Below are 27,128 nucleotides of genomic sequence, written 5' to 3'. Positions count from 1 at the left end.
TGAATACATTTTTATTTTTTTTTTACCGACAAAAACCCGTTCTCGAAAATAATATATTTTTATTTTTTTTTTTCGAGAACCGGTTTTTCTGGTTCAAGTATATCTTGTCTTTACTACGAATTATTTTCCTTGGTTAACACTAATTGTAGTTTTGCCGATATCCGCAGGTTCCTTAATTTTTTTTCTCCCTCATAGAGGAAATAAGGTAATTAGATGGTATACTATATTTATATGTATGTTAGAACTACTTCTAACAACCTATGTATTCTGTTATCATTTCCAATTAAATGATCCATTAATCCAACTGGTGGAGGATTATAAATGGATCAATTTTTTTGATTTTGACTGGAGATTAGGAATAGATGGACTGTCTATAGGACCCATTTTACTGACGGGATTTATCACCACTTTAGCTACTTTAGCGGCTTGGCCAGTTACTCGAGATTCCCGATTATTCCATTTCCTGATGTTAGCAATGTACAGCGGTCAAATAGGATCATTTTCTTCTCGGGACCTTTTACTTTTTTTCATCATGTGGGAGTTAGAATTAATTCCGGTTTATCTACTTCTATCTATGTGGGGGGGAAAGAAACGTCTGTACTCAGCTACAAAGTTTATTTTGTACACTGCAGGAGGTTCCATTTTTCTCTTACTGGGGGTTCTGGGTATCGGCTTATATGGTTCCAACGAACCAACATTCAATTTTGAAACATCAGCTAATCAATCGTATCCTGTGGCATTGGAAATAATATTCTATATTGGATTAGAAATTGCTTTTGCTGTCAAATCACCGATTATCCCACTACATACATGGTTACCAGACACCCATGGAGAAGCACATTATAGTACTTGTATGCTTCTAGCTGGAATCTTATTAAAAATGGGAGCGTATGGTTTGGTTCGGATCAATATGGAATTATTACCCCACGCTCATTCTATATTTTCTCCCTGGTTGGTAGTAGTAGGTACAATGCAAATAATCTATGCAGCTTCAACATCTTCTGGTCAACGTAATTAAAAAAAAAGAATAGCCTATTCCTCTGTATCTCATATGGGTTTCATAATTATAGGAATTGGTTCTATAACCGATACGGGACTCAACGGAGCCATTTTACAAATAATCTCTCATGGATTTCTTGGTGCTGCGCTTTTTTTCTTGGCAGGAACCAGTTATGATAGAATACGTCTTGTTTATCTCGACGAGATGGGCGGAATAGCTATCCCAATGCCAAAAATACTAATTACTTTTGTAATGGCAATTGGAATGATATTAACTCCTATTTATTCATTATCTATGTCACGCCAGATGTTCTATGGATACAAGCTATTTAATGCCCCAAACTCTTATTTTTTTGATTCTGGACCGCGAGAGTTATTTGTTTTGATCTCTATCTTTCTACCCGTAATAGGTATTGGTATTTACCCGGATTTCGTTCTCTCATTATCAGTTGACAAGGTTGAAGCTATTCTATCTAATTTTTTTTATAGATAGTTTTCATGAATAAAACAAAAAATAAAAAATTAACCCTATGGTTTTTAAAATTGTTCGCTGTACAATGAAAATGAAAAAAAGACTTCTTTTTTTTTTTCTCCTCTTGAGTTAAGTAAAAAAAAAAATGAATTGAATACGTTTGGCGTTTGTGAGAACCATTTTCATCAAGTAGTGCAGTGATTCAAATGGTTCTGGTTTTCCCCGGCTTACACGAAGTTTATATATATATACACTACCCTGTGTCTGTATTCATCAGTCCTTTCCTCAATTCAAAGGTTAGATGAAAATGTAAATGAACCATAACTATGTAGCCCTATTCCTAATAGATTGACCCCAAAATAGCATATAAAAATTATAAGAAAGCCCATAGAAGCCACAATTGCAGAATTTTCGACTTGAAAATTTTTATTTGTTCGAGTATGTAAATAAATCGCGAATATGGTCCAAGTAATAAATGCCCAAGTTTCTTTTGGGTCCCAATTCCAATATGATCCCCATGCCTCATTAGCCCACACTGCTCCCGAAAGAATACCTATGGTTAAAAAAAGAAACCCTAAACTAATAACACGATAACTCCAATGATCCAATTGTTGAATAAATTGGGCCCTGTAATAATTCCTAACAGAAAGAAAAGAAGTGTTTTGTAAAACATTGTTTCCTTTATTCATATATTGGATCTCATCAAAGGAAAATGACTTATTTAAAAAATGATTGTTTTTACACAAAGAATCCTTATGTCTTGTCGAAATGTAATGACTAAAAGAGCTACTGATAATAATGATCCACATAAAAGAGCTGCATAACCCAATACCATCATACTTACATGCATCATTAACCACTGGGATTGGAGAGCGGGTACTAATATTTCGGATTGATGCATTTCAGTTAAAAGACCTGAAGTAGCAAATCCTTGGGTAAAAATAGCACTTGGCGCGGTTAGTGCGCTTAAATGATTTTTATGTTTTTTCAAATATGGAACTATATGAATAATGGAGAAACTCCATGAAAGGAAAATTAATGATTCATACAAATCACTTAATGGGAAATGTCCCAAATAAATCCAACGAGTGACTAATAATCCTGTTATACAGAAAAAAGTAGCTATCATGCCCTTTGATGACGAATCATAAAGTCCTACGATTTCATCGACTAATAAGGTTATCAAATGAATTGTAATTACAATTGAAACGACCGAAAAGGAGATATGAGTTAATATATGCTCTAAAGTCGAAAATATCATAAATATAATTTGTTTCTTCGTCTTTACAAAATAAAAAAAAGAAGATCCCGGAATGGAAATCGGGAATTGAATTCATTATTCATTATAGGGATTATTGTATCTCTTTTAGAAGATGCCATGCCGCCACTCGGACTCGAACCGAGATGCTCTAGCACTGCTTCCTAAGAGCAGCGTGTCTACCAATTTCACCATAGCGGCTTGCTCGAAATCATAATAACCTATTATTATTCAATCGTCGAGATTGAACTAATCAATTCAATCCAATATTTTTTAGGAAACATTAAAATTGATGAATAAAAATTTGTTTAAATAGGGATTTTACCGTTCATTTTAGGTTGTCTCAGTTTTTTTTTTAACTTAACAATGGGTTTTCGCACAGTTTCTGTTTCCTGGAATATAACTGTTTTAACTAGATAGTTCTGCCCTCAATTCATGCATATAACTCAAAAGAAAAGTCCCTTTCTCATTTAAATTTTTTACTGATTCATTTCTCATTTATCTGATTTCATGAATCTAAAAAAAATGGATTTTGAACAAAAACATAGGATTTTTATGTATCACAATTTTAGAACAACATCCAAAAGAATTTATGTAAATATTTGTATAGCTTTGTATACAAATTGTATTAATCGTTAGGATTTTCGTTGGGTAGATAATTTGTGTTAGGATTTATCAAATCAATTAGATATTGGGCTGGATATATCATATAAAATAAAAGTTTTATTTCTATCGGAATTTTACCGTACTTTAAAAAATGCTTGATAAAGGAAAGGAATATAGAGTTATAAAGATATATCTTAGTCGATCTTACAGTGCAAACATAGTATCTATTTTGGATCACTAAAAATTGATATATTCTTCGTACATAATATCTGCCTAAATAGGAAAAAAGGTCTTTTATCGATTAGATTGAAGGCGGGAGTATATATTGATTCAGAGAAATAATGATTCCGAAAGTTACAAAACAAATTTGAAACTTAATAAATGAGTTTCAACGACAACGACCCATTGATTTATTTTGATTAAAGATCTTATATTTTCTCTTCTAAATAAAAGAAAAATATTATTGTGACAAATGAGTCGATGGGGAAAATAAGAATCCCCATCTCGAAAATGATAAAACATACTTTAAAGAAATGTTAAACCTTGTATCTTGTCTTTATTTCTTTTTTTTTTTTTCAAACAAAAAAAAAGTACCATTTTTAGAATTCAATAGACAGAAGAATTCTTATTCGACATATCATACGAGCGAAGCGAATTACAGTTCATATTGATCCGTTCAAAACAATTAAGGAATGGAAATCATTCATTTTATATTCAAAATTAGACTTTTTCGAGTCAGGACGATTCAGATTATTCTAACGTTTGATTATTTAGTTGGCGCACAAAAAAACTTTTAGAATTCCCGGTAGAAAGAGATTTCGCTAACGCAAAAGCCTTTAACGCGGCCCACCATCCCTTCCTTTTCCAAAAATTTTTATGAATACGCTTTTTTGACATAGAAGTACGTTTTTTTGGAACTGCCATTCAAAAACTAAGAGGCTACTCATTGTTATAGTTGGATGTCAAAGACATCTAGTTATTGTTCAAAACAAATCGTTACTATTCATTATCGATCTATTTATTCTCTAGATGATACTCTCTTTATAAAAAAATAATAATAATATTTTATATATAGAGATGGAAAATTGAAAATCGCATAAAATCTTACTAAGAACAAAAAAAGAAAAACAATATATGATTTTGTCAAAAAAATTGTATATTTCTATTTCATACAATATCCGAAAGAAAGAATAATTCGTACTGATTGGTACCTTTATATACTATATACTCATTCAAATCTATAGTATCCGTTGTGCCATAGAAATAGAATTGGTTGAAGTTGAAAAATATAAATAAGAACCCAAAGGGCTTCCATTTATATTTCTGTCTATTTTTGTCGTGCTGCATTTATAAATGGAATAAAATACATCGAAAAGTTTTTGAACCCAACTTTTACCTAATTAAAAACTTTAATCTCTTTTTATATTAATTGATCAAGTTCGAAGAAAAAGTACACCTAATTAAAATTTTTAAATTCGAATGAGACTAGTAATTAATCTAATTTGTTGTAGCTAATCTAATCTGTTAAAGGTTACATGACTTGATAAAAGCCAGTTTAGTAATTCCTTTATTTAATTCTATGTTATATAAAGTAAAGTGCTGGATATCATAACCTTTCCTATAAACATAAATATCTATTCATTGGAATAGCAGTATTTTGAATAGAAGAGAATCAATCAGTTACACAATGAATTAGTTACTGATTCCGAATAAACTAACTAAAATAACTAGTTCTTATCTTAGTTTCTTGGGTGAAGTTACTTGACCGCAGTAGATCCTATGATTCATATCATAAAAAAGTCCTATTTTTGGTGTAATTCTTTATCCTTGCTCTATAGATATAAATTATCGTAATATAAAATTTGCATTTTATATCTCTTCATAAATATCTTATTTAATAACTAAGTATTTACCTTTCAATAGTAAGTACTAATTTGGTCATATCATTTTTCCAATTGTAACTTCTTGATTTGAATATTTGAAGTATTTGATAACAATTCAAAATAATTATAAAATTCTATTTAAGTTCTTGTATATCTTGATTTTTTTTTTATTGACTCCTTTCAATCTCAAAAGAGATAATAACCGGTGAATCGGAAACAAGTAATTAAGAATAAAAGGGTTTTCTTTTTTTATGGAACATACATATCAATATGCATGGATCATACCTTTCCTTCCACTTCCAATTCCTATGTTACTAGGAGTGGGACTTCTCCTTTTTCCAACAGCAACAAAAAATCTTCGGCGTATGTGGTCTTTTACTAGTGTTTTATTGTTAAGTATAGTTATGACTTTTTCGGTCAATCTGTCTATTCATCAAATAAATAGCAGTTCTATATATCAATATGTATGGTCTTGGACCATCAATAATGATTTTTCTTTAGAGTTCGGCTACTTGATTGATCCACTTACTTCTATTAAATAATATTAATCACTACGGTTGGAATTATGGTTCTTATTTATAGTGACAATTATATGTCTCATGATCAAGGATATTTGAGATTTATTTCTTATATGAGTTTTTTCAATGCTTCCATGTTGGGATTAGTTACTAGTTCTAATTTGATACAAATTTCTATTTTTTGGGAATTAGTTGGAATGTGTTCATATTTATTAATAGGTTTTTGGTTCACACGGCCTATTGCGGCAAATGCTTGTAAAAAAGCGTTTGTAACTAATCGTGTAGGGGATTTTGGTTTATTATTAGGAATTTTGGGTCTTTATTGGATAACAGGTAGTTTCGAATTTCGGGATTTGTTCGAAATATTTAATAACTTGATTTATAATAATGGGACAAATTTTTTATTTGTTTCTTTGTGTGCTTTATTCTTATTTGTCGGTGCGGTTGCTAAATCGGCTCAATTTCCCCTTCATGTATGGTTACCCGATGCAATGGAGGGGCCTACTCCTATTTCGGCTCTTATACATGCTGCTACTATGGTAGCAGCGGGAATTTTTCTTGTAGCTCGCCTTTTTCCTCTTTTCATAGTCATACCTTACATAATGAATCTAATATCTTTGATAGGTATAATAACAATATTATTAGGAGCTACTTTAGCTCTTGCTCAAAAAGATATTAAGAAAAGTTTGGCCTATTCCACAATGTCTCAATTGGGTTATACGATGTTAGCCCTAGGTATGGGGTCTTATCGAGCTGCTTTATTTCATTTGATTACTCATGCTTATTCGAAAGCATTATTGTTTTTAGGATCCGGATCGATTATTCATTCAATGGAAGCTATTGTTGGATATTCTCCAGATAAAAGTCAGAATATGGTTCTTATGGGTGGTTTAACAAAACATGTGCCAATTACAAAAAATACCTTTTTATTAGGTACACTCTCTCTTTGTGGTATTCCGCCTCTTGCTTGTTTTTGGTCCAAAGATGAAATTCTTAATGATAGTTGGTTGTACTCACCTATTTTTGCAATAATAGCTTGTTTAACGGCAGGATTAACCGCATTTTATATGTTTCGGATCTATTTACTTACTTTTGAAGGATATTTTAATGTTCATTGTAAAAATTACAGTGGAAAAAAAGTAGCTTGTTCTATTCAATATCTCTATGGGGTAAAGAAGGTCAAAAAACAATTAAAAAAAAAATGCGTTTATTAACTCTATTAACAACGAATAATAATGAAAATGAAAAGGCTTCTTTTTTTTCGAAGAAGGTATATCGACTTGATGGTAATGTAAGAAAGATGACACGACCCTTTATTACTATTAATCAGTTTGACAATAAGAACACTTTTTTGTATCCCCAGGAATCGGACAATATTATGTTATTCCCTCTGTTTGCATTAGCCCTATTTACTTTGTTCGTTGGAGCCATAGGAATTCCTTTCAATCAAGAAAGAATGGATTTTGATATATTATCGAAATGGTTAAATCCGGCTACAAACCTTTTACATAAAAATTTGAATAACTATGGGGATTGGTATGAATTTGTTAAAAATGCAATTTTTTCAGTCAGTATATCTTATTTTGGAATATTTTTAGCGTCTCTTTTATATAATCCTGTTTATTCATCTTTACAAAATTTGGATTTAATTAATTCAGTTGCCAAAAAAGTTCCTAAGAGAATTTTTGGGGATAAAATAATAAATAAGGTATATAATTGGTCATATAATCGTGGTTACATAGATGCTTTTTATGAAACATCCTTAACTAAGGGTATAAGAGGATTAGCGGAACTAACTCATTTTTTTGATGGACGAGTAATTGATGGAATTACGAATGGGGTTGGTGTTACGAGTTTCTTTGTAGGAGAAAGTATAAAATATGTAGGGGGTGGACGCATCTCCTCTTATCTTTTTTTGTATTTATCTTCTGTATCAATCTTATTATTAATTTCCTACTTTTTTTTGAATCAAAAAAAAAAAAAATATTTAAAGAATCCAAATCCTAACAAAGGATGAAGGCACTCCACCGGCATGATTTAAGGAAGAACGCATTGGGACGGATACGGAGACAGGTGACCTAGATCCCCCATTTCCTTGACCCATGGCCTACTTCAGGCGAGAACGACCCCTGCTAAAAACGGGGTCAGCTATGATAGAAATTCCGTTTCACCGCTTGACTCTGCTTTACTAGTTCGAAAGAATCAATCCCACAACTCCAGGAGAAGAGGGAAATGCGATCAAAACGTATTCTTTCATCCTCAAGCAATTACCTCAGACTCTATCCTCAACAATTTCATTGTACCTCTGTCTTTCCCAGTATAAAGACTGAGCTTGACTCACTCCGGAAGTGGAAGTAGAAAGATGGATTCCGCTTGAAACCGTTGCTGAAAGTGAAGGTAGCCTTGCTGTGAACTAATCAATCCCTTTACCTGTTTTTGAATAATGCTTCGAAACCTACCGAACTGACTTAGAGTGCCCACCAAAAGATGGAATTCCGGATTCAAAAAGGGTTTCAACCCGGATTAAGAGACTAAACATAACTGCTTACCTTCGACTTTGCTTCCCCCAATTTCATCTTGACTAGAGTTCATGGACCTCGAGTACAGTGCTCCTGTCGGAGAAATGCCATCCATCACACACAATACGCGGTCGGTCAAATGCATCTCGAAGAAGTCTCCTCCAGCATTGAAGTGCCTAATCTGATCTCTGAAAGTGTCCAGTAAGCTATATCTAGCAGCTCCACCCGTCCGCGATGCATGGAAGGATCGTGGTGGCGGATCAGGAACCGGCTGACCAATCCCAAACTGCCGTAACACTCTCTCACCCAGGTACCACTCGACGTGGTCCAGGTATATCAGCTCCACTCGGGCACCTCTACTCAATTCGGTCGATTCAGTCACGTATCGAAGAGGGCTATAAGTAGGCCGTTTGCTATTGCTATAAGGGCTGCTCGCCTTTATACGGCTTGGCTTCGCTATCGCTCATGACTTGTATTGTGGTCGACCTAAAAAGTAGTCTTCCTGCCATACCAGAATGCTTATTATCTAAAGCTAGAAGCTTCGCCAGAAGCAAGCAAGATGAGGCTTCGTAGACAAGGCTCGTTCCGTACTTGACTTACGAGCTCGTGTAGTACTCGCCCCTCTCTATAACTACGGATTCAATCCAGCTCCAAGCGTACCTGGGGCTAACCTGTTTACCGAATCCTTAGAGGTTATCGGAGTTGCTAGCAGATCGAAATCGGAGGGAAGCGGAATCAGTCACTTATACAGCCAGCCTTGGAATCAGATCAGTCATTCCAGCAAACGTAGGCTTTCAAGCCGGAGTGCGTCAGGTTGCTTCTTCGAGTCGATCCATATCAAATAGCTTGATCGGTCGAATGACCAGGAGGGGCTTGCTAAAAGAAAAGTTCCAAAGGATTATCGCGTCCCCTTTCCTTCCTAAAATCAGCCTCCAGCAAGATATGGCGACGCCAAAAAGCCGTATAGTTCAGGAGCCCTGACGTGAACGGACGCTTTCTTTGTCTAAACCGGAGACATCGCACCTCCAGTGGGAATGGTCGCAGACGAAAATACTCGAGGAAGACTGTGAAATACAGTAGAACTGTATTCATTCAGTAAGGGATTTCTCCTCAAAGTACTGTAACCTAGCTCAATTCGCCTCATTGATTCCTTATACAAGCCTTAAATCTCGACTCCTCCTTTCTTTCTGAGCCCAGCCACATTTCCATTTGGTTATGCTCTTGTTGCGGGGGCAGGCCATAGACCTACTAAGTAGCTAGCTATATATATAATTTGCTCAAGTGTGAAAGCGGAAGGTCCTGCACATAAAAAATATTCCACTGCAGAGACCTTTTAAAGCCTTTGATTACGTGGTCAAGACCCGGTACTACGGGTATGAGATGTGGCAGAAAATACCCCGGTGTAGAATCAACTCGCAGAAATGCCCGGTCAAAGAAGGGCTTGCTAGAACTCTGAAGAAAGGCTTAAAGCAGAGCTTTCTCACTGACTCAGGAAAGGCTCAATCATCAGAAATGGTTCGAGCTTCAATCGAAAAAAAGCCTACTTATTCTACTCGAAAACCCTATTAGGCAGTAGTGGCAAGCACAGCAGAAAGGAGCTTTCCTAGATGTCAGGCGGGGAATCCTCATTGTGTACTACCTAGCCGACTCTCTTAGTGTATCACCGGAGTATATCTAATGTCTCCTAATGCAGCTACGAAGGGCAATGCTTTGTGGAAACCGGGCACTGAAAGAGAGATTTCAATGGATACTTCAAAAGCACTAAGACAGTCGGAAGCGCCCCAAGCATGGTCTGAAATCATACCATTAGGCTTCGCAACCTAGTTCCTCCTGTTCGGACCCTGGGTGAGGCACTTGCGACAATAAAGAAACCACAAATGGTAGTCAATACCATTCCACTTGAGTAGTGATAGAAGCTTCTGCTCATACTCATACACGCAGTGGGAGAGCTAAGGCAGCAATATCATCTGATCGGTGTTGTATCGCTGCAGGTAAGTGTAGTTCAATGGCCCAGACTGCTAACGCGTATCCCGATCTCACTGCCCGATATTCCGAAATAGAAAAAAAGACAAATATCGGGCTGTCTGAATCACTCGCTACCTAGAGGGAAATCGGTACAAAGGTAAGTTTCGACTCAATCGACCGGGGAATCATGCTTAGTCAAGGTGGAAGATGAATGTACTTACCTGCTCATTCCATTCATTCGAGAAGAGAGGGATTGGATTGGAATAAGAAGTATAAGGTGTATTCAATTATATACCTCTTGTTGTACCAAAGTAGTCTTCATTATAAAGAGACCATAAAAGCTCGAACAAAGGAGAGTGTGTCTTCTTCACCTTCCCTGCATTATGGAAGGAATTTAAGCCACCGAGAAGACTTTCGAACAAAACACAACGAAATCGAACAAAAAAAGGGTGTGTGCCGCTCAAATCAAACAAAGATAGATAGAAAAAACACAAAAAAGTTTGAACTAAAGATATCGCTTATAACTCGCAATATACTTAAAAATCTTTGGATAGGATAACGATTAAAGCAACAATTCCCCAGAAGTACAACATATACATTGGCGAATTTTTGTTTGGTGTCGAAGCTGGTGATCCTTTGGAGAACCCCAAAAGAAAATTTTTTATATCCTGGTTATGTCTATATTATTAATATCGATATTAATAATATCTAAACAATATATTATACATATAGGCACCAAAAGTGGACTACTTTTATTGTTGTTTTTAATAATAGGAGGAGGGTCTCAAGAAGGAAGTTCAATAAGCTTTTTATTAAGTTTACAAGTCTAAATTGAGCGTTTTCCCCAAAACGAGATTCCTTTTTTCTTTTAGGAAGGAGGTAACCAAATCTAGCTCTGGCTTTCAAGCGTGAACCAGGTCTTGGATTCGGCATTGGTTGGGCATGGCATTAGATTAGGAAGGGGCCTAAGCTAAGCCCTGAAATTGGAATGCTTTACTCTTACTCTTTGGGTTTAGGAAGAGAAAAGCACTGTTTAGCTTAGTTAGCTTAGATCCTCTTTGAGATGAAATGCGGAAAAGTCCTAATCAAAGGCGAAAGGCGCCATCCAAGCAAAGTGGGAATACCCAGCAAGATCCGACCAACAATCGAGTTCATACCCGGCTCAAGGCTTTAAAGAAGAAAGCCCAGGCTCAAGGGCCCATCTCTGTCATATTGTCAAGCCAAAGAAGAGAGAAAGTGTCTTTTGATTTTGATAAAGAAAGTGCTTTGATCCTGTGAGCAATCTAAGCCTCCCCGAAGGGGCTTATTCGCTTGTAAGCATAGAATAGACTCAATTCCGATCGTGCAGCTAACCACTGCAAGTGACGGGGGGTGGCGCCCTAACGGATCTTAAGCGGTCTGATAAGACAGATGTGAATTCTGGTTGAACCTCATGAAGCGAGGCAACAATTGTAGTCTAATTAAGTACAGTAGTAGTAGGAAAGAAAGAGGTAACACCTCGGAGTTCAACTCTCAAAACCATGAAAAAGAAGGCAAGGCCGAGACGGAGAGCTAAGCGTCCTGTGGACTTGTTGCTCCTTTCTTTGGCTTGATCTTAAGGCTAAACCCAAGGACCTTGACAAAGGGAGTGCCATAATCCAAGGGTCGATCAAGTGACTAAAAGACAAGAAAGGGAACATCGGTCAAAGGGAGTTTTAACTCCCATCCCAAGGTCAAATACCGAAGTTCAACGCAGTGGAACGAAGAGGCGAAGCCCGAGGCTTCAACGGGAGGAGCGATCAACGACTCCAATAAGAGAGGTCGACTCCTTTGCAGCGTCCCTCTACAATGACGGATCGGATACTAGGAAACGAATCAGTTCGTTTGACCGGTCCTTTCGATTGCTAAACATCATTGGATAAAAGGGCAACGGTCGGGTCCCCCAAAGAGCAGGCGCTTAAGGTAAACAAGATAAAAGAGGAAGCGGCGTGTGAATTCCATTTGCCTTTTCCTTTCCCTGCGAGCTCTTATCCAAGTGTGTTAACAGCCAATCGTGTATTGGTGACACCTTTCTTTTCCGTGTCGTATGGTCTTTTTAAGTCTGTGAACTTTCCCATCGGCATTTCACATATTGCACAGAGTGAGAACTGTTATAAGGATCCCTTTTCTTGCCCAAGGGCCATATAAAGCTCTCTGTCAAGTCACAAGGACCCGCTAATCCCATAATCGAAGGTCCTTGGACCCCCACGACTTTTAAGGGTCTCGACTTCGGGTGCCTGAAACGGAACTAACACTGCCTGCAAGTAGCGATATAGTGATAGTGAAGCTGGCAGCGAACTCACCTGGCCCTCGGCTGTAAAGGGACGAATTTAAGAGTAAGAGCCAGGAACTGCTACAAAGGGGAATGCCACTAGTTGGACTTTTTGTCACTCCAACTTAAACTGTCTTGACTGACTATAGCACGTGAAATCCTTTTGTCCAGCGCTCTTGACCTGCGTTCCGCCTTTCGTTGTAATTTTCCATGGCATTTACCTTCTTCCTCAAGGAAGGTGTCTTTACTAAGGGTTCCCCTATTTGCCACATTCTGAAGAGTGGTCCAGAGAGACTTTTAAGTGAGTGTCCCGAAATAATCTACTGAGACGCCCATCCACCTTGCAATATGGACCCCAAAGTAAACATAACTTTGCAGAGGGAGGAATGAACATGCGAAGGGTATTCCTTATAAACTACAGCTTATGTCTGCCCAGTAAAACGAAAGACAGGAGGTGGAGGTCCACGAAGGAACCGTAACAAATGTTGGAATGCACGCACGAAAACACCTCTCTATGAAATGAACGAACCATGCATGCTAAACCATCTTCGGTGAACCGTACCAACTCGGAGAATTCCTATCCCTGTTCGCCTGTCTCTTTCAAGGCCGAACCCACTGAGGACAAGCCCACAATGGAATTGCCTTAATAGCCTTCCTCTCGATACCTTTCCCAGGGTAGAGTAAAGGAATTGCTTCTCTTAAAGAGATAAGCAGAGAGAACAACCGCTTCGGATGAAGTCTACATAGTGCTTTGCACCATCACTAATGGTTTAGTTCCTCAACAAACAATAAAGAAATTCTTCTTACTGAAAGAGATTGTTCCCAGGCTGAGTGAGCCTACCCACCTCATTGAAAAGGGGATTTGCCCCACTAGGAGAAGACCCATTCTTTCTATGTTTTTGTTTAGGTGCGGGTTTTTGGCTTACCCTAGCCTAATATGATCAAATTGTATGTATACGAGGATGTGATCAATTGGTCAGGAAGATCAACAACAGTTTTTTTCATTTCTCATGAGATTGGTCATCCATGAATTCCTTCATTGAGTCCCTAGACGGGAGAGAGGAGGGTCATTGAGGGAACAAGGTAGCCGAAGGGAAGGAAACTTTTGGCTGGATCGAATCTGTCTCGTTATTTCGTATATATAGAATAGTGAGTCTGTCCTACCAGCCATGAAGCTCTCCAGTCTGCGTAGTCCGTTTCAATGCTTTTTTACCTCCTTACGAAGCAAGTCACTATTCCCGCATCAGGGACTTCTTTATCTTTCGTGGTTGGTTGGGGCCTTACCTTCTTCTTCATCTATGCCCTCAATAGTCAGGCTTTTACTTGAGTTGTTGGGAAGTGTGGTAAGCGCCGGAGCATCTGTCGATTCCTTCCGGGCTGTCTTTCTATATAGGGAATAGGGAGTGATTTCCGTTCTTGAGTGAATGGGGATCAGATGTCGTTCCGTCACTCTCTTTTCTTTCAATGGCATCCTTCTTTATCCTATTCTTGGAGCAGAAGATCGCCTCCTCTCTTCTTTGGCCTGAGCAGGTCCTACTTAAAGGCCTTGTGCGAGCACAGCAGCTTGACTGAGGCTGGCTTGAATTGAATAGGATAGGACTTGGTCATCGAAAGAATAAGTGGCTGATTCTTGGGTGAGTGTTAACGAAAGGCCTTCCCCCCTTTCCAGACTTATCTTTCAGCTTAGGACTGAATGACTTGGACAACCTTTACCCTTCTTAACCTATTTAACAGCAATCTCGGAGGTCCGGGAAAAGGATTCTATGAGACTAAGAACTCCCAAGATTTCCCTTCTTAATTAAAACTATTCGACTATGGCACCTATGTGTTTTCGAGGGCAGGCAGGAATTCAAAATTACAAAGGGGTTTCGGTAGGATTGACTTATAGCCGACCAGTCCCTGGATAGTAGAAGTTTCCGCCTTTTTCATTCCTGAGTCCTTGTAAGCTAGTTAAGAAATATAAGAAATAGAATTCCTCCCCCTATCTTTAGATTTCGCTTTATTCGCGAGTAATTTCTTATCCTTTTGGTCCCTTAATCGATGTCGGGACAGCCTCAGTGCCCGTAACAGCACTAGCAAACAAGTGAGATAGAAAGCTCTTTAGGGCCCTTTAAATAGGCTTTTATTGGGGCAATCCAAGAGTCCATTACAGCCAGCGAGCTAGTTTAAGAGAGAAGGGCTTCTATTTATCTTTGTCTTGGATCGAGAAAGAGTGATAGGTTTCAGTACTTACTAATGACATCTCTGGTGCTAATATTTTAGATCCAATTGCAGGCCTAAGGCCAGTTGCGTTCCCTGGAGATGGAGTTGGAGTCGTAGGCCCATAACCTTTTTTGCCCCTACAGTTCCAATCCAATAAACTCTTACATACCTAAGGAGAGATTCGCTATTAACAGGCGGAATCCTCTGCTTCGAGCACAGGCCCTCTATAAACTTACAGTTCTTCTTCACCACTGATAGTAACCAATTGCCCCTTTCGAGTTCCTAAGTGCTTTGACCGAACCCTACAAATTCGACACATAAGACAAGAGTTTGCCATGCCATTAAGTTCACCGATGGGTTTCTTCGGAAATACAAACCTTGAAAATCGAGAAGAGAAAGATATCCGAGTAGGAATTTGTGGATCCCGAAAAAACCTTTATGCGACACAAGAGTGAGAAGGATATTACATTTCACCTATCTATGATTGTGTCTGAGATGAGAATGAGACCAGGTCTTGTTTCAATCAACTTACGAATTCTGAATAGAGTTCTTGCGCTTGAAGCATATAAAGGCTCTTTGAGTGAAGAGGCACTAGTACTCTTTCATTAGCCCTCTTCCCCCCGGCATTCACATTCCATTTTCTTCTTCATCTCACCTATGGACTTGGAAGGAAAAGATAGCCCTTCTTCCTTATTTGCTTATTTGTTTTACGAGTGTGCTCAAGATTGGAATATTATTAGGCACCTTTTCCTGCTTATATTAAATAGGGCGAGTGTCTCAAGACCCTTGTTGTTGTGTACGGGTAATGAAATAGTTACCTTTCTTTGTGCACTTAGGAAAGAGCACTGCTAACATGAGAGCCAATCTTCTTCAATAGGGTTTGTAAGTCGTATTTCGTTATTCGAAAGCTCTATAAAAATGTATAAAATGTAACGCTTCTCGGTAAATTGTAAAAGTTTCACCGCACCAATAGCTCCCGTTTTTAAGCTTTCATTTGAATTCACAAATTGGCACAAACTCTTGACCAGGGATCTCATGAAAAGAAAGGTCCCTTCCTTCCGTTCCGATCGAAGAAGTCAAGGCTCTGTAAAGAGTCGACTGCAAGGCCTGGGAGGGGATCGACCACTAGGGAGATAGAGAGGGCTGTTCGTCTCGGCTAATCCATTAGGGGTTGAAGCTTTGGGCATAGCCCCCGGGGAGGAGTAGAGTCCAGCAACATTGAGCCCCAAAATAGAGTTTCTATTCAAATCCCTACTGAACACGGTGCCTTAAGGAGAATCCGAAGCTGGTTGCTAGCGGAAGTAGCGCGCCAAAGAGCATTCACAAAAAGAGCATTCACAAAGAAATGGTGTAAGCGAAAGGGAAGTCGCAACGGTTAGCGACTGCCCGAGGAGTTTTTCTTCTCTGATTTTCCCTTTAGAAAGGAGACAATAAGCCCGTCAACATGGAAGCTTCCGCTTTTGGCAGCTGTTAGGCAAGTGATACCGTACGCAAGTCCGGCCCTATATAGTGACGGTGCGTTAAGGCGAGTTGATGAGCTAATACGGCTGGCTTACTTTTCATATGTGGAGGCAACCTGACGTTAAGCACTGGGGCCAGCCACAAAGGAATAGGCTTGAATTAAGATATACCGTCTTTCAGCTGACCTTTCCCGCAATCAAGCTAGAAAAAAAAAGACGAATCAGTCCGAATGAGAATGAAATGGCTGACAGTAGAGTAGAACATTCATTCCCTACCGCCGCTTCCTGCTTAAAACTAAAAGCTAGTAGTGATACCTCTATTCCGCCGCCCTATCTAGTAAGAGCCTCTAAAGCAATGTTTGGCGCAATCAATAAGGGTTCGGCTTTCATTGAGGCCTTCCCTGACCTGTTAATCTTCCCACAACACAGGTGGCTTTTACTCGTCCGGGTAGGTTAGTTAAGAGAAGTGAGCGTGTACGCTGCGGCTTCAAAGTCAGGTAATGTTGCCGGGGAACTGACCTTCATTCCCATTAGGTTCTTATGTTCTGTAAGGTGAGAAGTCTTCGTCGCGGGTGAAACTTCTGACTGTTGGAGTTATGGGGGGACGGTGCAGTTGCGGAATAACCTTAAGCCCTTCGGAAGTCCTACACTTGCTCTTTCTCTTTCCGCTTCCGCTTCTTACTACTTAGATACTTTCAGCAGGTGGGGCAGCTGGCGGCAACATGGAATGCATGGTCAGCTAGCTCTTCAGGTAGGACCGCTCTGGTTGATAGCTCAGGTTCTGGTCTTGGAGCTCGAGCCGGAGACATTAAATGCTGGAAAACTGATCTATTCAATCCGCCTTGATAGAAAGTCAAACCCCTCCCCTATGGTCTTGATCCTTTCCATAGGTACTGCTCCACGGTACCAGATGTGAGTGAAAGAAGGGCTTTGCTCTAGGTCTATCTGCTCCAGATAAAAGAGATGTATGGAATGCCTCACCCGGTCAATGATGAAATTATAAACAAATATAGTCACACATGGAGATACCCTATCTGAAGGGTTCTCGGTAAGACCATACAGAAGTAGCCAAACCATAGTTCTTCCGTTGGGGTTGATCAGTCATTAGGGAAACATTCCTCAAGGCAGAGGAAGCAGTTAGTCCAGCGAAGGACCGTCGGAGTGAGCCGATTCAATGTCGTAAGGGCGTCTGTGTAACACATATCTTTGCGTCTGTTGCCAAGCCTAATATCTGAGATCTGTCCTGTGTTAGCTGCCTGTCTCTCCCTGCCCACGACATGGGTTGGGCTTAGAGTCTGTTTCTTGTCTGTAGTTTCTGTAGTTGGTGTATTCATATCTCTCCTTTGAACGGCGGGGCATATTTCTTTCTTTATAAAAGAAAGCCCTATTTTTGTTAGCTGTTAGCGCGCAGTAGCCCATCTCATGATACGGACGGAGAGAACCATTTGATATGAGTAACAATTAGTTTCCTTTCCCTTTCTCTAATAATAAGGGCGTGTGGCATTAAGAGAAAGAAGAGATCCACTCATGCATAGCTTCGACTAAGAAAAATAAGACAAGGGAGTCTTCGAAGTCGCCCTAGGTTCCGATCCACCATCGGTGAGACCCCTCTTGCTTAAGTACTGGGTCCCTTCACTAAAAGAAAGAACTCGTTGAGACTTGGTCCTTAGGCGAACCTCGTCTCTCCCTCTCTCACCTCAAGGTATGGTTTGGGCCCTGTGGTGGTGCAGAACTAACTCGATAAGATCAATAAGATTCAAGATCCATTGAATCCTCCCGTAGAGTAACCGACCTTTATTAGCCAACCTCTTCGATCGGATCCTTAAGAAAGTGGGAATGCCTCATTCTATTTGACGATCCACTCTTGAAAGCTGTGCGGCTAGAAAGAAAGATGCTTTGTATTGAATATGGACCCTTAGAAATCGCCCGTCGATTCAGAGGTGCTATGTGTGCTCTCGTTGGCGATGTGCAGCAACTCCGGATGTCCCACCACAGCTGGTCGGTATAAAGGGTGAACAGATCTCAATCTTTGTTTTCGGGCCATGTCCTTACCACCAACAGCAGTTATGCCGACAGTGGCAAGAGCTTCTTCTTGTTCTTCACTAATTGGCCTATTAAAAAGGTGAGAAACTCCTAGTGCTAATCTCTCTAAGAGCCGATTCTAGAGATCCATTTTCTCTCATGGGACATAAAGAAGATGTGAATTAGAAGCTTCCGAGGTAGGAAACAAAAAGAGGCCTGCTACTAATGAGCGAGTTACCTCATTGCAAGCAAGCACTGGTGCTACTGGCATGGCTTGAGGACTAGCCGGGGAAGAGCCATCTTAGATAGAGTCCTTGAAACGGAGGAAGGGGAAAAGGAAGAAGCTAATTACCAATTAATAATTACAAGACAGGCTATACGCCCTAATAGGATGGCACAATCCGGGAAACGAATAGAGACAGCGATAACGGGAGTTCAAGGCTGGCTTGCAGTACGAAGGTCACTCGACCAGGGGATCGACATAGAGTTGCATCGGATCCTTCTCCCTTCTTAGTCCTCCTCCTATTCCTATTTAGCTATCGGACCTTCGATTGTACAGTCTCTTTTGTATCCGCGACACCAAACTCTTAGGCAAAAAGAGTCCTTTTACATATATTGATTACCTGCCAATTAGTACTTTGACTTTATAGAGTGAGATTCACGTTGCCTGGTGGTTCTGATTAGTTGTACCGGATAAGACTTCGAACGGTCAATCGTAACAACGGTACGCATCCCATGCGGGCGGTCCTTGCCGTGTGGGGAAAGAAGAGTGACATACCAGCCAAGACTTCTTTAATCGATTAATCTCGGCCTTAGACCAGCCAGCCGAGCCAGAAGCCTCCTTTCCTTGCTTCGACTAATTACCTACTCCGGTCTCTCTAAGCCCGGAAACCGTAACTATACTCTTTCTATTTGATCAATAATCAAAATGCTTTATAAATTATGTCAGAAAGCGTCGACAACATAAGAGAAGAGCATATAGAGGAAGGGTAGCGAGTTCCAGAATGAGTACTAGTGCGCCAGAGTAGTAAATAGTGGTATTTAATATATTTCCTTTAATTAGCAGTTCCCGGAGAACCGACTGAGGCTAGTGCTAGTATACTGGCTCGTATAGTATACTCCTCCGAGTACTTTGACGAAGGCCGGGGAACATTAGCTACGAAAGAAGCAAGATACTTTACAGCCCTCCTCAAAGGAACCATGGCAAGCCACTGGAACGAACCTAATTCAAGTGACAGACAAGAAAAGCCCCAGGACGAGAGCTTCCCAAAGGAGATCAAAGACACAGTCACTCTAGTACAAGCGCCATCAGCGATTTGTTAACCGGTTGCTTTGAAGAGTCTGAGTGAGAAAGCTACTATGTCCACCCAAAAGCTCTAATTCTCGTCCGAAAGCAATAAAAGAAAAGATTAGCAAGGCTCAGGAAAACAAGTAGAAGCATATGTATGCCTTTCCGTCTAAAAGCTGCTGTGTAAAATCACGAGTTCGGACTCGGACTTTCCTTTCTATCTGCAGACTGCCTAGAGACCTCATTGAATAATCGAAAAAGCAAGCAGCACAAAATGCCTATGCCACAGCAGGATCTCATATAGTGGATTAAACACTAATATGAAGAAGTGAAGAAGAGAGTGCTATAGTCAGTCCGTGGTAAGCAGTGGATTAGGTAGAATCGGTAAGGAGCAAATAGTTCTTGAAAAGAGTAACCACTCTTTGGAGAGTGAAGAGTCGCGCTGCTGTGGTGAATCTTACTAGTAGCCACTCAACGACAGGAGGTTGTGAGGGTACACCATCCATATCCATAAGAGAGGTTTTGATAAACAGCTAAACCGGACATAAATAAGTTACACTTTAATACCCCGCGAACAAATCATGATAAGCTGCATAACCAGACAGGTAATCAGAAGTAGAGGACCGAATGAAAAGAGATGCTGAGCTTATGTGAAGGAATTCCGTATCGGACCTACTGTTAATGGATCCACCATAACTGGGGACGCTATTGTGTCTGATGGTGCCGTAGAGGAACTTCTTGCTCTAAGACTGACACTAGGACAAAGCAGCAGCAGCCACCGAAGAAGGTTTTAGGGAAAGGGGGAGAGGATGACCTATAGAATAATAAGGTAAGCATTTCAAAGTTGATTTAGGAACTTAGTGAACGAAGTCTTGAACGGAAATGCCACACACACTTCTTTCAGATAAACTATCGGTCATGTGCCTATATCCCAATGCGCTCTAAGGATTAAGCCCCAATCCTATAGGAATGGAAATACCACACTCAGATCGGTGAAGAGTGATCCTGCACACCCCCGGTTATAGATTCCTTAATAGAACTTAAACACATGCAGGAATAAGCATATAGGCCATAAGGAGGGAAATTCATTCATCTTGCTTCTCCCCAGATTGCTATGTCTTCTTCTTTCTGGGCTTACTTGCCAAGTCCAGTTCCTCTCAGTCTCTCGATTCCGCCAGGTCTCTATTCCGATGAAAGCTCAACCGGAACTGCAAACGCTAGATTCAAGTCCTTTGGTTGCCATCCACCACCAGTGGGAAAGGCAGAAGAATGAATCCATTTTTAAAATCCAATGGCTTTTCGGGCGATCCCATTTCCCTATTTGTTTATTGAGAAATCGACTTTCATTGCCTTGGGGGAAAGAAAGACTTTATGACCGCACTCTTAAAGCACTCGTTCTAGCAGATATGTCACAGCCAGTGGAAGATAGATTCCTGATATTTGACTATCGGGATTGTGACCACCCTATGAGATTGGACGGCTAAGCTAAGCACCAACTTCCGCAAGGACTGCCTTTAATGAAAACCTTGCCTTAGCCATGTGTCCTAGCTAGCTGCAATCCAAACCTAAGCCTACGAAAGCTATATGCTACAAAAAGAAAAGCTTGTGCGCATAGCTATCCTGAGAAAGAGGTTAAGCGATTGCTTCACTTATACGAATTCCGTTTCCCTCCAATCCCGACCAACAAAGAAAATAATCGATATCCAATAAGCATTCTCTCTTTTTTTCATTCCTAATAAAAGAGTATCCAATAGGATACGATGGCTGCAGAGTACACTTAACGTAAGCAGTGCCCGAAATCCGACTTATAGCCAACAAGTCAGCCGTCTCGTACTCGCTTATTCATTTATATAATAATAAACCGACCATCTGTTTTGTTATCGATCCCACTCTCCAGTCAGACTATCTACAAGCTGCACCTACCCATTAAAAAGCAGGTGCTTTTAGTAAAAGTATGAGTAGTGTTGGTCTTGTTTCGCCTTTGATCTTTCCGGCTCTAGTTCTCTACTACCAAAACAAATACCTAACTCGCTCTCAGCCCTGTAATCCCATAGCTTGCTTGCAAGGAACTGGCTTGCTGACCAGGAGAACTAGATCTTTAGAAAGAGAGTTACTATTGGAATAAACACTAGGTCAACCTAAGATAGGTCTGCATCGGGTATCTATTCAAACAGCTTAAACTCCTAAGTAAAAGAAAACCACTTTTTCCCTACGCACCAAGAAGGCATCTCCACTGGCAATCGTGGTCAAATTCCCCAACCAATAGTTGAGGGAACTCATCTTTCTTTTCTGCTGGGCATAAATAGATTTATATTGTGGAAGAACCACCGGAAAGTCAAAATAGATTGGATCCCATAAAGACAGCCTGCCTACTTCCTGGACTGGAACAGCACATACACAGGCTAACCGATCAAAACCAGAGAATCATAGAAAAGCTTCCAAAGCCCTATCTCGTGTCAAGTCAAAATCTCCTCTCCCCCCTGCCCCTTCCCACCGAACTGATTGCCGACTCCAAGACCTGTAATTGGAATACCGACTATCCGGGTATTAGTGCCAAGGTAAAGGCAAAAGAAAAAAACTCACTTTCTATGCGGGCGGGTCCTTAGAAAGAAAGGTCAAAGTTTGTAAAGTAGTACGCCCGGTTCACGAGGTTCTATCACAGCAGAAAAGATCACAGCTTCTACTGTAACACTGGCTACGAGAGCAGTAAGAGCTGATACGATCACATTTGAGAAGTCTCACTGGCCCTCCTTAGCTAGTCTTATGCCATTCGTGCCCTACGACTAGTAGTCCTTTCTCTTATTATACGACGATAGCACTCGCAAATCCCACTAACAAGCGATTCTATACCAGCAGATTCAATAGTACCGGAGTCATTTCCATTAAACCTTCCACCAAGAACTGATTCAATAGCTGCGCTTACGGATAGTTGACCAAGAGCCTCTACGATCAGATCTGCAGCGGAAATGCCATTAACATTAAAAGCGGGTAGGCAAACAACGGTTATTCTCGAAGCAGTGGGAACAGTAACAGCGGCAAGGGTTATTACCAACACTGGGTATTCCATAGCCAGGGATGAAATACCAGCTTATTCCCCCAAAAGCAAGAGCGGATAAGAGTACTCAAGCAGCGGCAGCATTCACAGCAGATTCAATAGCTGCCTATTCTTTCACAAGAACCATGGCATGAGATGCCTCTTCCTTCGCCGAGTAGGGGGATTTCCTTTAGCACAACCAATTGTTAGCCCTTTATCTGGAAAAAGCAGGAAGAAGGGAGGAAAATCCGCATCAAGAGGACAGTCATCAGTCCCACAGCACTCTTGCTATTGATCGGATTAACTCTTTCGTAAAATTAAGAAGAATGCGAACAGGGGATTCGAGAACAGTAATTAGAGTCACTGCTGATTCTCTAGCTGCCAAACTACTATTCCTCGTCAATTTCATTGCCTTAATGGCATCAGCGCTAAAGCCCTTTCTTCTTTACTTGCACAACCCAGTCTTGCTAACAAAGGAGAGCGCACCCTCACTTAACTCCCTTTTGAATGTGCAGCCTATGATGATGAAATTGGCTTGGATTCAATAGCAGCTGAGTCAATAGCACCGTAGTCAAGGGATGCGGATTCGAGAGCAGTCTTCTATCAAACAGCGGATAAGATCACAGCGGATACGATTCCGGCCTGCATCAATAGCATTTATTTTTCTTCTTTAAGAAAGACCACCTATTCGAATTCTCAAAGAGCTACTTCTATACGTGCGCGGGTGTGGCGAGATTCTACTGTTGATTAACGTCCTTCAAAGAGCTTATTCTTTCAAAGAGCCTAGTTGTCTACATCAACAGGAAAGAAAGGAAAAAGGTAAGGCGCATTCTATAACAGCTGTTATTCCGTCAACAGGGGATTCTTCCACCGTCTTTGTCCTAACAGCAGATTCATTGGCATCTTCTTCTCCTCCTCTGCTCCTGAAAATGCTATTGCTACTTTTTCTGATTCAATTGCTGCGAAAAGAGCTCCTTGCTTTGATTTGACGGGGATATCTTAACAATGTTAATTGCCTTCCTTTGGACAGTAACTATGTCACTTGCTTTCACTAACATCGGATATTCCGGTTATCCCGCTAAAGAGCCTTCTTTATCCCGGGCCGACAAGAATAGCTGATTTGTCCTAAGAGCCGTTATCCCGCGATGAGAAGGTAGATATGGAACCTAGTCTCCAGAGATGTCCCTGTCCCTGCCCTTTCGATTTTTTCTATGCCATTTGATCTTTCTTGTCTTTTCTTATCTGCATCCGAGGATTCTCCAGCTCTAAGCCATCTTATTTACAAGGATTTCATCGACTTGAGAGCATCAAGGACTTCATCCTCGGACATTAAGGCAGTCTTACTGAAAGCTGGGGATTCCTTCCCCCTCAAAGCCTAGATCTTCTTCACGTGCACATTTGCAAACTACCCCTTCTATTTAATAAGGCAAATTTGCTTCATTCTGACCTATCCCAACAGTAAGAGCAGATTCTAGAGCAAGTGACATCCCTCCTTCCACAACAAAGGGATATGCGAAATAGCTAGATTCTCGAAGACCGTAGTCAATAGCTGCGGATTCTGCCTGAAACCCTTAAAAAATTATTATTGCATCAGTTCCTCTAGCGGCCTCTTCTGGGGCATCCATTTAATATCCCTTTCTTGCAGCAACAGGGCATTTGAAACAAACAGGGCATTCTGGGCATTCATGTCCACCCTCTTCTTCGTCAAGACCAGTGACAGCTACTCACGAGATGGCAAATGGTTGAAAGTCAAAAAGTAAAGCAGGAAAGACAGTAAGAAAGGCACTAAGACTAATGGCACTAATGCCGCTCTGAAGTGAAGCAACCCCTTATTCTTCTTCATGTGCACAAGCCTTTGCTTTCAGCTCTGCCAAAGCTGTTATTCCGACAACAGCTAGAACAGTAGCTGGGGATTCGATTGCAGGTTTGATTACCCTAACAGCCTTCTCGAGCAACCTACTCTAGCAGCTCCTTCTGGGCATCTACTAGTGTCCTCGGCACAAAAAAAGCTTATTCAAAAAAAAAGAATTGATAGAGGAAGATGAATGTGCAATGAAATTGCAATTGGATGGTTGTACTGCTACTGCTTCCTTTAGCTGCTCCGGTATCGGCATCGGCAGCATTCACAGCTGAGCTGATTCTATCACTCTCACTTGCAGCCTAGCCTGTAACAAGAACCTTGGCATGAGATGCTTCCTGTACTGCTCCTGTCTAGCAAAGAGCCACAAAGATCGTAGCGTGTCTACTATTGCTATTGAAAAAACCTCCTCCTCATATAAAGTCAGAAGTGCCATTTAGTAGCACTCATGGGATCTGGTCAACAAAGGTGTAATTATTCAGTCAGTCGGGCAAACCCTTTCGAAAAGGATCCAAGGGAGGCGAGAGAAGAAGTGTTGTTTGCAAGCGAACCCAATAATGCCACGAGGCGGAGATCCGATCGATGAGACCTACACCCACTGGAAAAAGGAATAATATACAATATACCTTGCCAGACTTTCCCTTTCCGCTAGCAAGTTTTAAATAGATGAATTAAGGAAGTGAGCTCTCCCGGCAAGTAGGCAAGCCGAGTCTTCAAGCAGTGCTTTTAAGTTCCTCTAGACCGGTATAAGTCGTTGTCCTTACTAAGGAGGTATGGGCCCTATGGTTCATTTATATTCTGGTAGGTCTTTATCGTCCCCTGAGGGAATCCCCTGCATATCGAGTGATAAGGTAAAGCCCATAAGTTGAAGTTGTAGTGCTTCGCCCTATCAATCTGTATATATGGTTACCAGTGATCTAGTTCTAGTCGTAAGCCCTGCCCTTAAGACTAGCTCTCCCAGGAGAAGAGATTTCTATTGTATTTTTCCCTACCTTTCTTCTATGATACTTCATTAGCCCTCCAACTTCCACTCCTACTGAAACAGGCTCGCCAGGAGAGTAGGGAGAAGAGATTTTATTAGGACTGGACTAAAAACTCGTAAAGACCTCATAGGGAAACCTCGTATCCAATCCGCCGATGAACTGGAGCTAGATAGGCTTAAAACTGGACTCCTACCTTAAAAAGCAACCCCAACTGACGGAAAAGGGGAACCCCCTATAATATAAGGGCAAAAAACGAAAACTTCCACATGGGCAGGGGCAACTACGACCCACTCCTATTGCGGCTACACTGGCTGTAACAGAACTCGGTTGGGAAGACACTGACGATTAGAAGTACATCTTTCCTTTGCTTTGATTGCTGGAACTTTACACATGCGCGGAACTATGCTCGATTAAAGGAGGTCTTTGCTTTTTTCCCTCCTAACTATCTTCCTAAGGTAAGAATGCCTAGACTATCTTTTTACTAAGGATATAGGTATGGTTTAAAGTCTATTCACTTTTGGCCTTATACACAGCTCTCTGCAAATAACAAAAGGGAAAGTGGGGATCCCCCTTGCCGTATCCCGAGCGAACTTCTGATAAACCATTGCAAGAAGGTAAATACATCTGGCAGCAAGGAAGATTGTGAACCCCAACGGAACGGGCATTTTCGGGGACTAGCCCGCTTCCCATTACTAAAGAGGGCAATTCCTCGCACATAATTAAGGGAGCCATTGAAAGGTGACTAAAAGACCAGAAACGGGGACTACCCGAGCTAATGATAGAGGCAAGAACACTTTCCGGCCGGGCCTTACTATAACCAACCTCACAGATCCCACTCAATCTTTTACACCGATGTATCGTACTCTCTCGACCAGGTCATCATAAGAAAATGCTGCTAAATCTTTCCGAAGTGAGAGAAGGAGGGAAGGCGCGCTACAACTAACATAACAGCCAGCTGAAAAACGTTAGCTAGCTAGGCTAGCGCGCAATGGCTTTCTCTGAGAGGGGCTCGCTTCTTCAAGCTCCGCCCAACCTATACAAGGTGCTGCTCGCTTTCTCTCAGCCACTAGTGGCTTATGTAGTGGTCGGCATTCCTACGTGCTCCTCCTTGCCCCCCTACTTAAGAATCCAAAGGTGACCCTTAAAAAAGGATGTTGTCGTGACGCTTTGGTTACGAAGGTTACCGGGGTCTAGGTTTATGGATGGATTCAGTCAGCGAAAGTCCCTCAAACTCAATCAATATTAACAATATGTCGTGACCGGGGTTTATTTTGTCAGAAAAGAAAGTAGGTTTCGGGGGTTCATTGATTAGTACACCTCCGGTGCTGGTAAGGTCGGGACTGTGGTCGTCCGTCTCCGGTTTGCCGGCCGATAAGATCTCTGAGATTGACCAGCCAGCTGGGTTGGTTTGGCTATTCCTTTCTATCTATTGAAAAGGAGTCCGCTGTCTGCGCGAGTCACCTTCTTCTAGGCTCCGAGTCACCTTCTTCTAGGCTCCGCTGGACGACACGGCATTCTCGTTCAAATATAGGCCGGCCGTACTTGTGATGGTTCCCAAGGATCCAATATGACCACTTAGGTCTACGTTGCCACGATATTGTTTTATGGAAGCGGGCGGGCTGTTAGAAGTTCGGCCCGGTTTTTTTTGGTGTCGTAGGGGAGGGATTGACCTTTCTAACGCATATTCAGTCGTACCGGCATGGCCCCACGGATTTGTTTTCGATCGGAGCATCAAGCAGCGCAACCCGGTTCTACTTGACTAAGCCCCGTG

General features: G+C 40.9%; 1 protein-coding gene, 1 non-coding gene and 4 pseudogenes across 2 annotated transcripts, besides 1 other annotated feature; 3 read left to right on the top strand and 3 right to left on the bottom strand.

The window, feature by feature from the left end:
• Positions 1-7,693: part of a sequence feature (horizontally transferred from chloroplast DNA) that runs on past the window's edge.
• ndhD (NADH dehydrogenase subunit 4) lies at positions 116-1,491 on the top strand (annotated as a pseudogene).
• ccsA (cytochrome c-type synthesis protein) lies at positions 1,769-2,732 on the bottom strand (annotated as a pseudogene).
• On the bottom strand, positions 2,851-2,930 carry tRNA-Leu (UAG). Its single transcript has one exon. It is a non-coding gene; the product is annotated as a tRNA-Leu (tRNA).
• rpl32 (ribosomal protein L32) lies at positions 4,086-4,259 on the bottom strand. Its single transcript has one exon. It carries the CDS (start codon positions 4,257-4,259, stop codon positions 4,086-4,088), a length of 174 nt encoding a protein of 57 aa, YP_002608375.1.
• Positions 5,470-7,693, top strand: ndhF (NADH dehydrogenase subunit 5; annotated as a pseudogene).
• An 18,383-nt stretch (positions 7,694-26,076) lies between these two features.
• Positions 26,077-26,160, top strand: nad1 (NADH dehydrogenase subunit 1; annotated as a pseudogene).
• Positions 26,161-27,128: the final 968 nt, after the last annotated feature.

The sequence above is a fragment of the mitochondrial genome of Vitis vinifera (assembly GCF_030704535.1).
Source record: "Vitis vinifera mitochondrion, complete genome".
NCBI lineage: Eukaryota > Viridiplantae > Streptophyta > Magnoliopsida > Vitales > Vitaceae > Vitis > Vitis vinifera.
The sequence above is the reverse complement of the archived record's forward strand: the minus strand, read 5'-3'. Positions and strand labels throughout refer to the sequence as shown.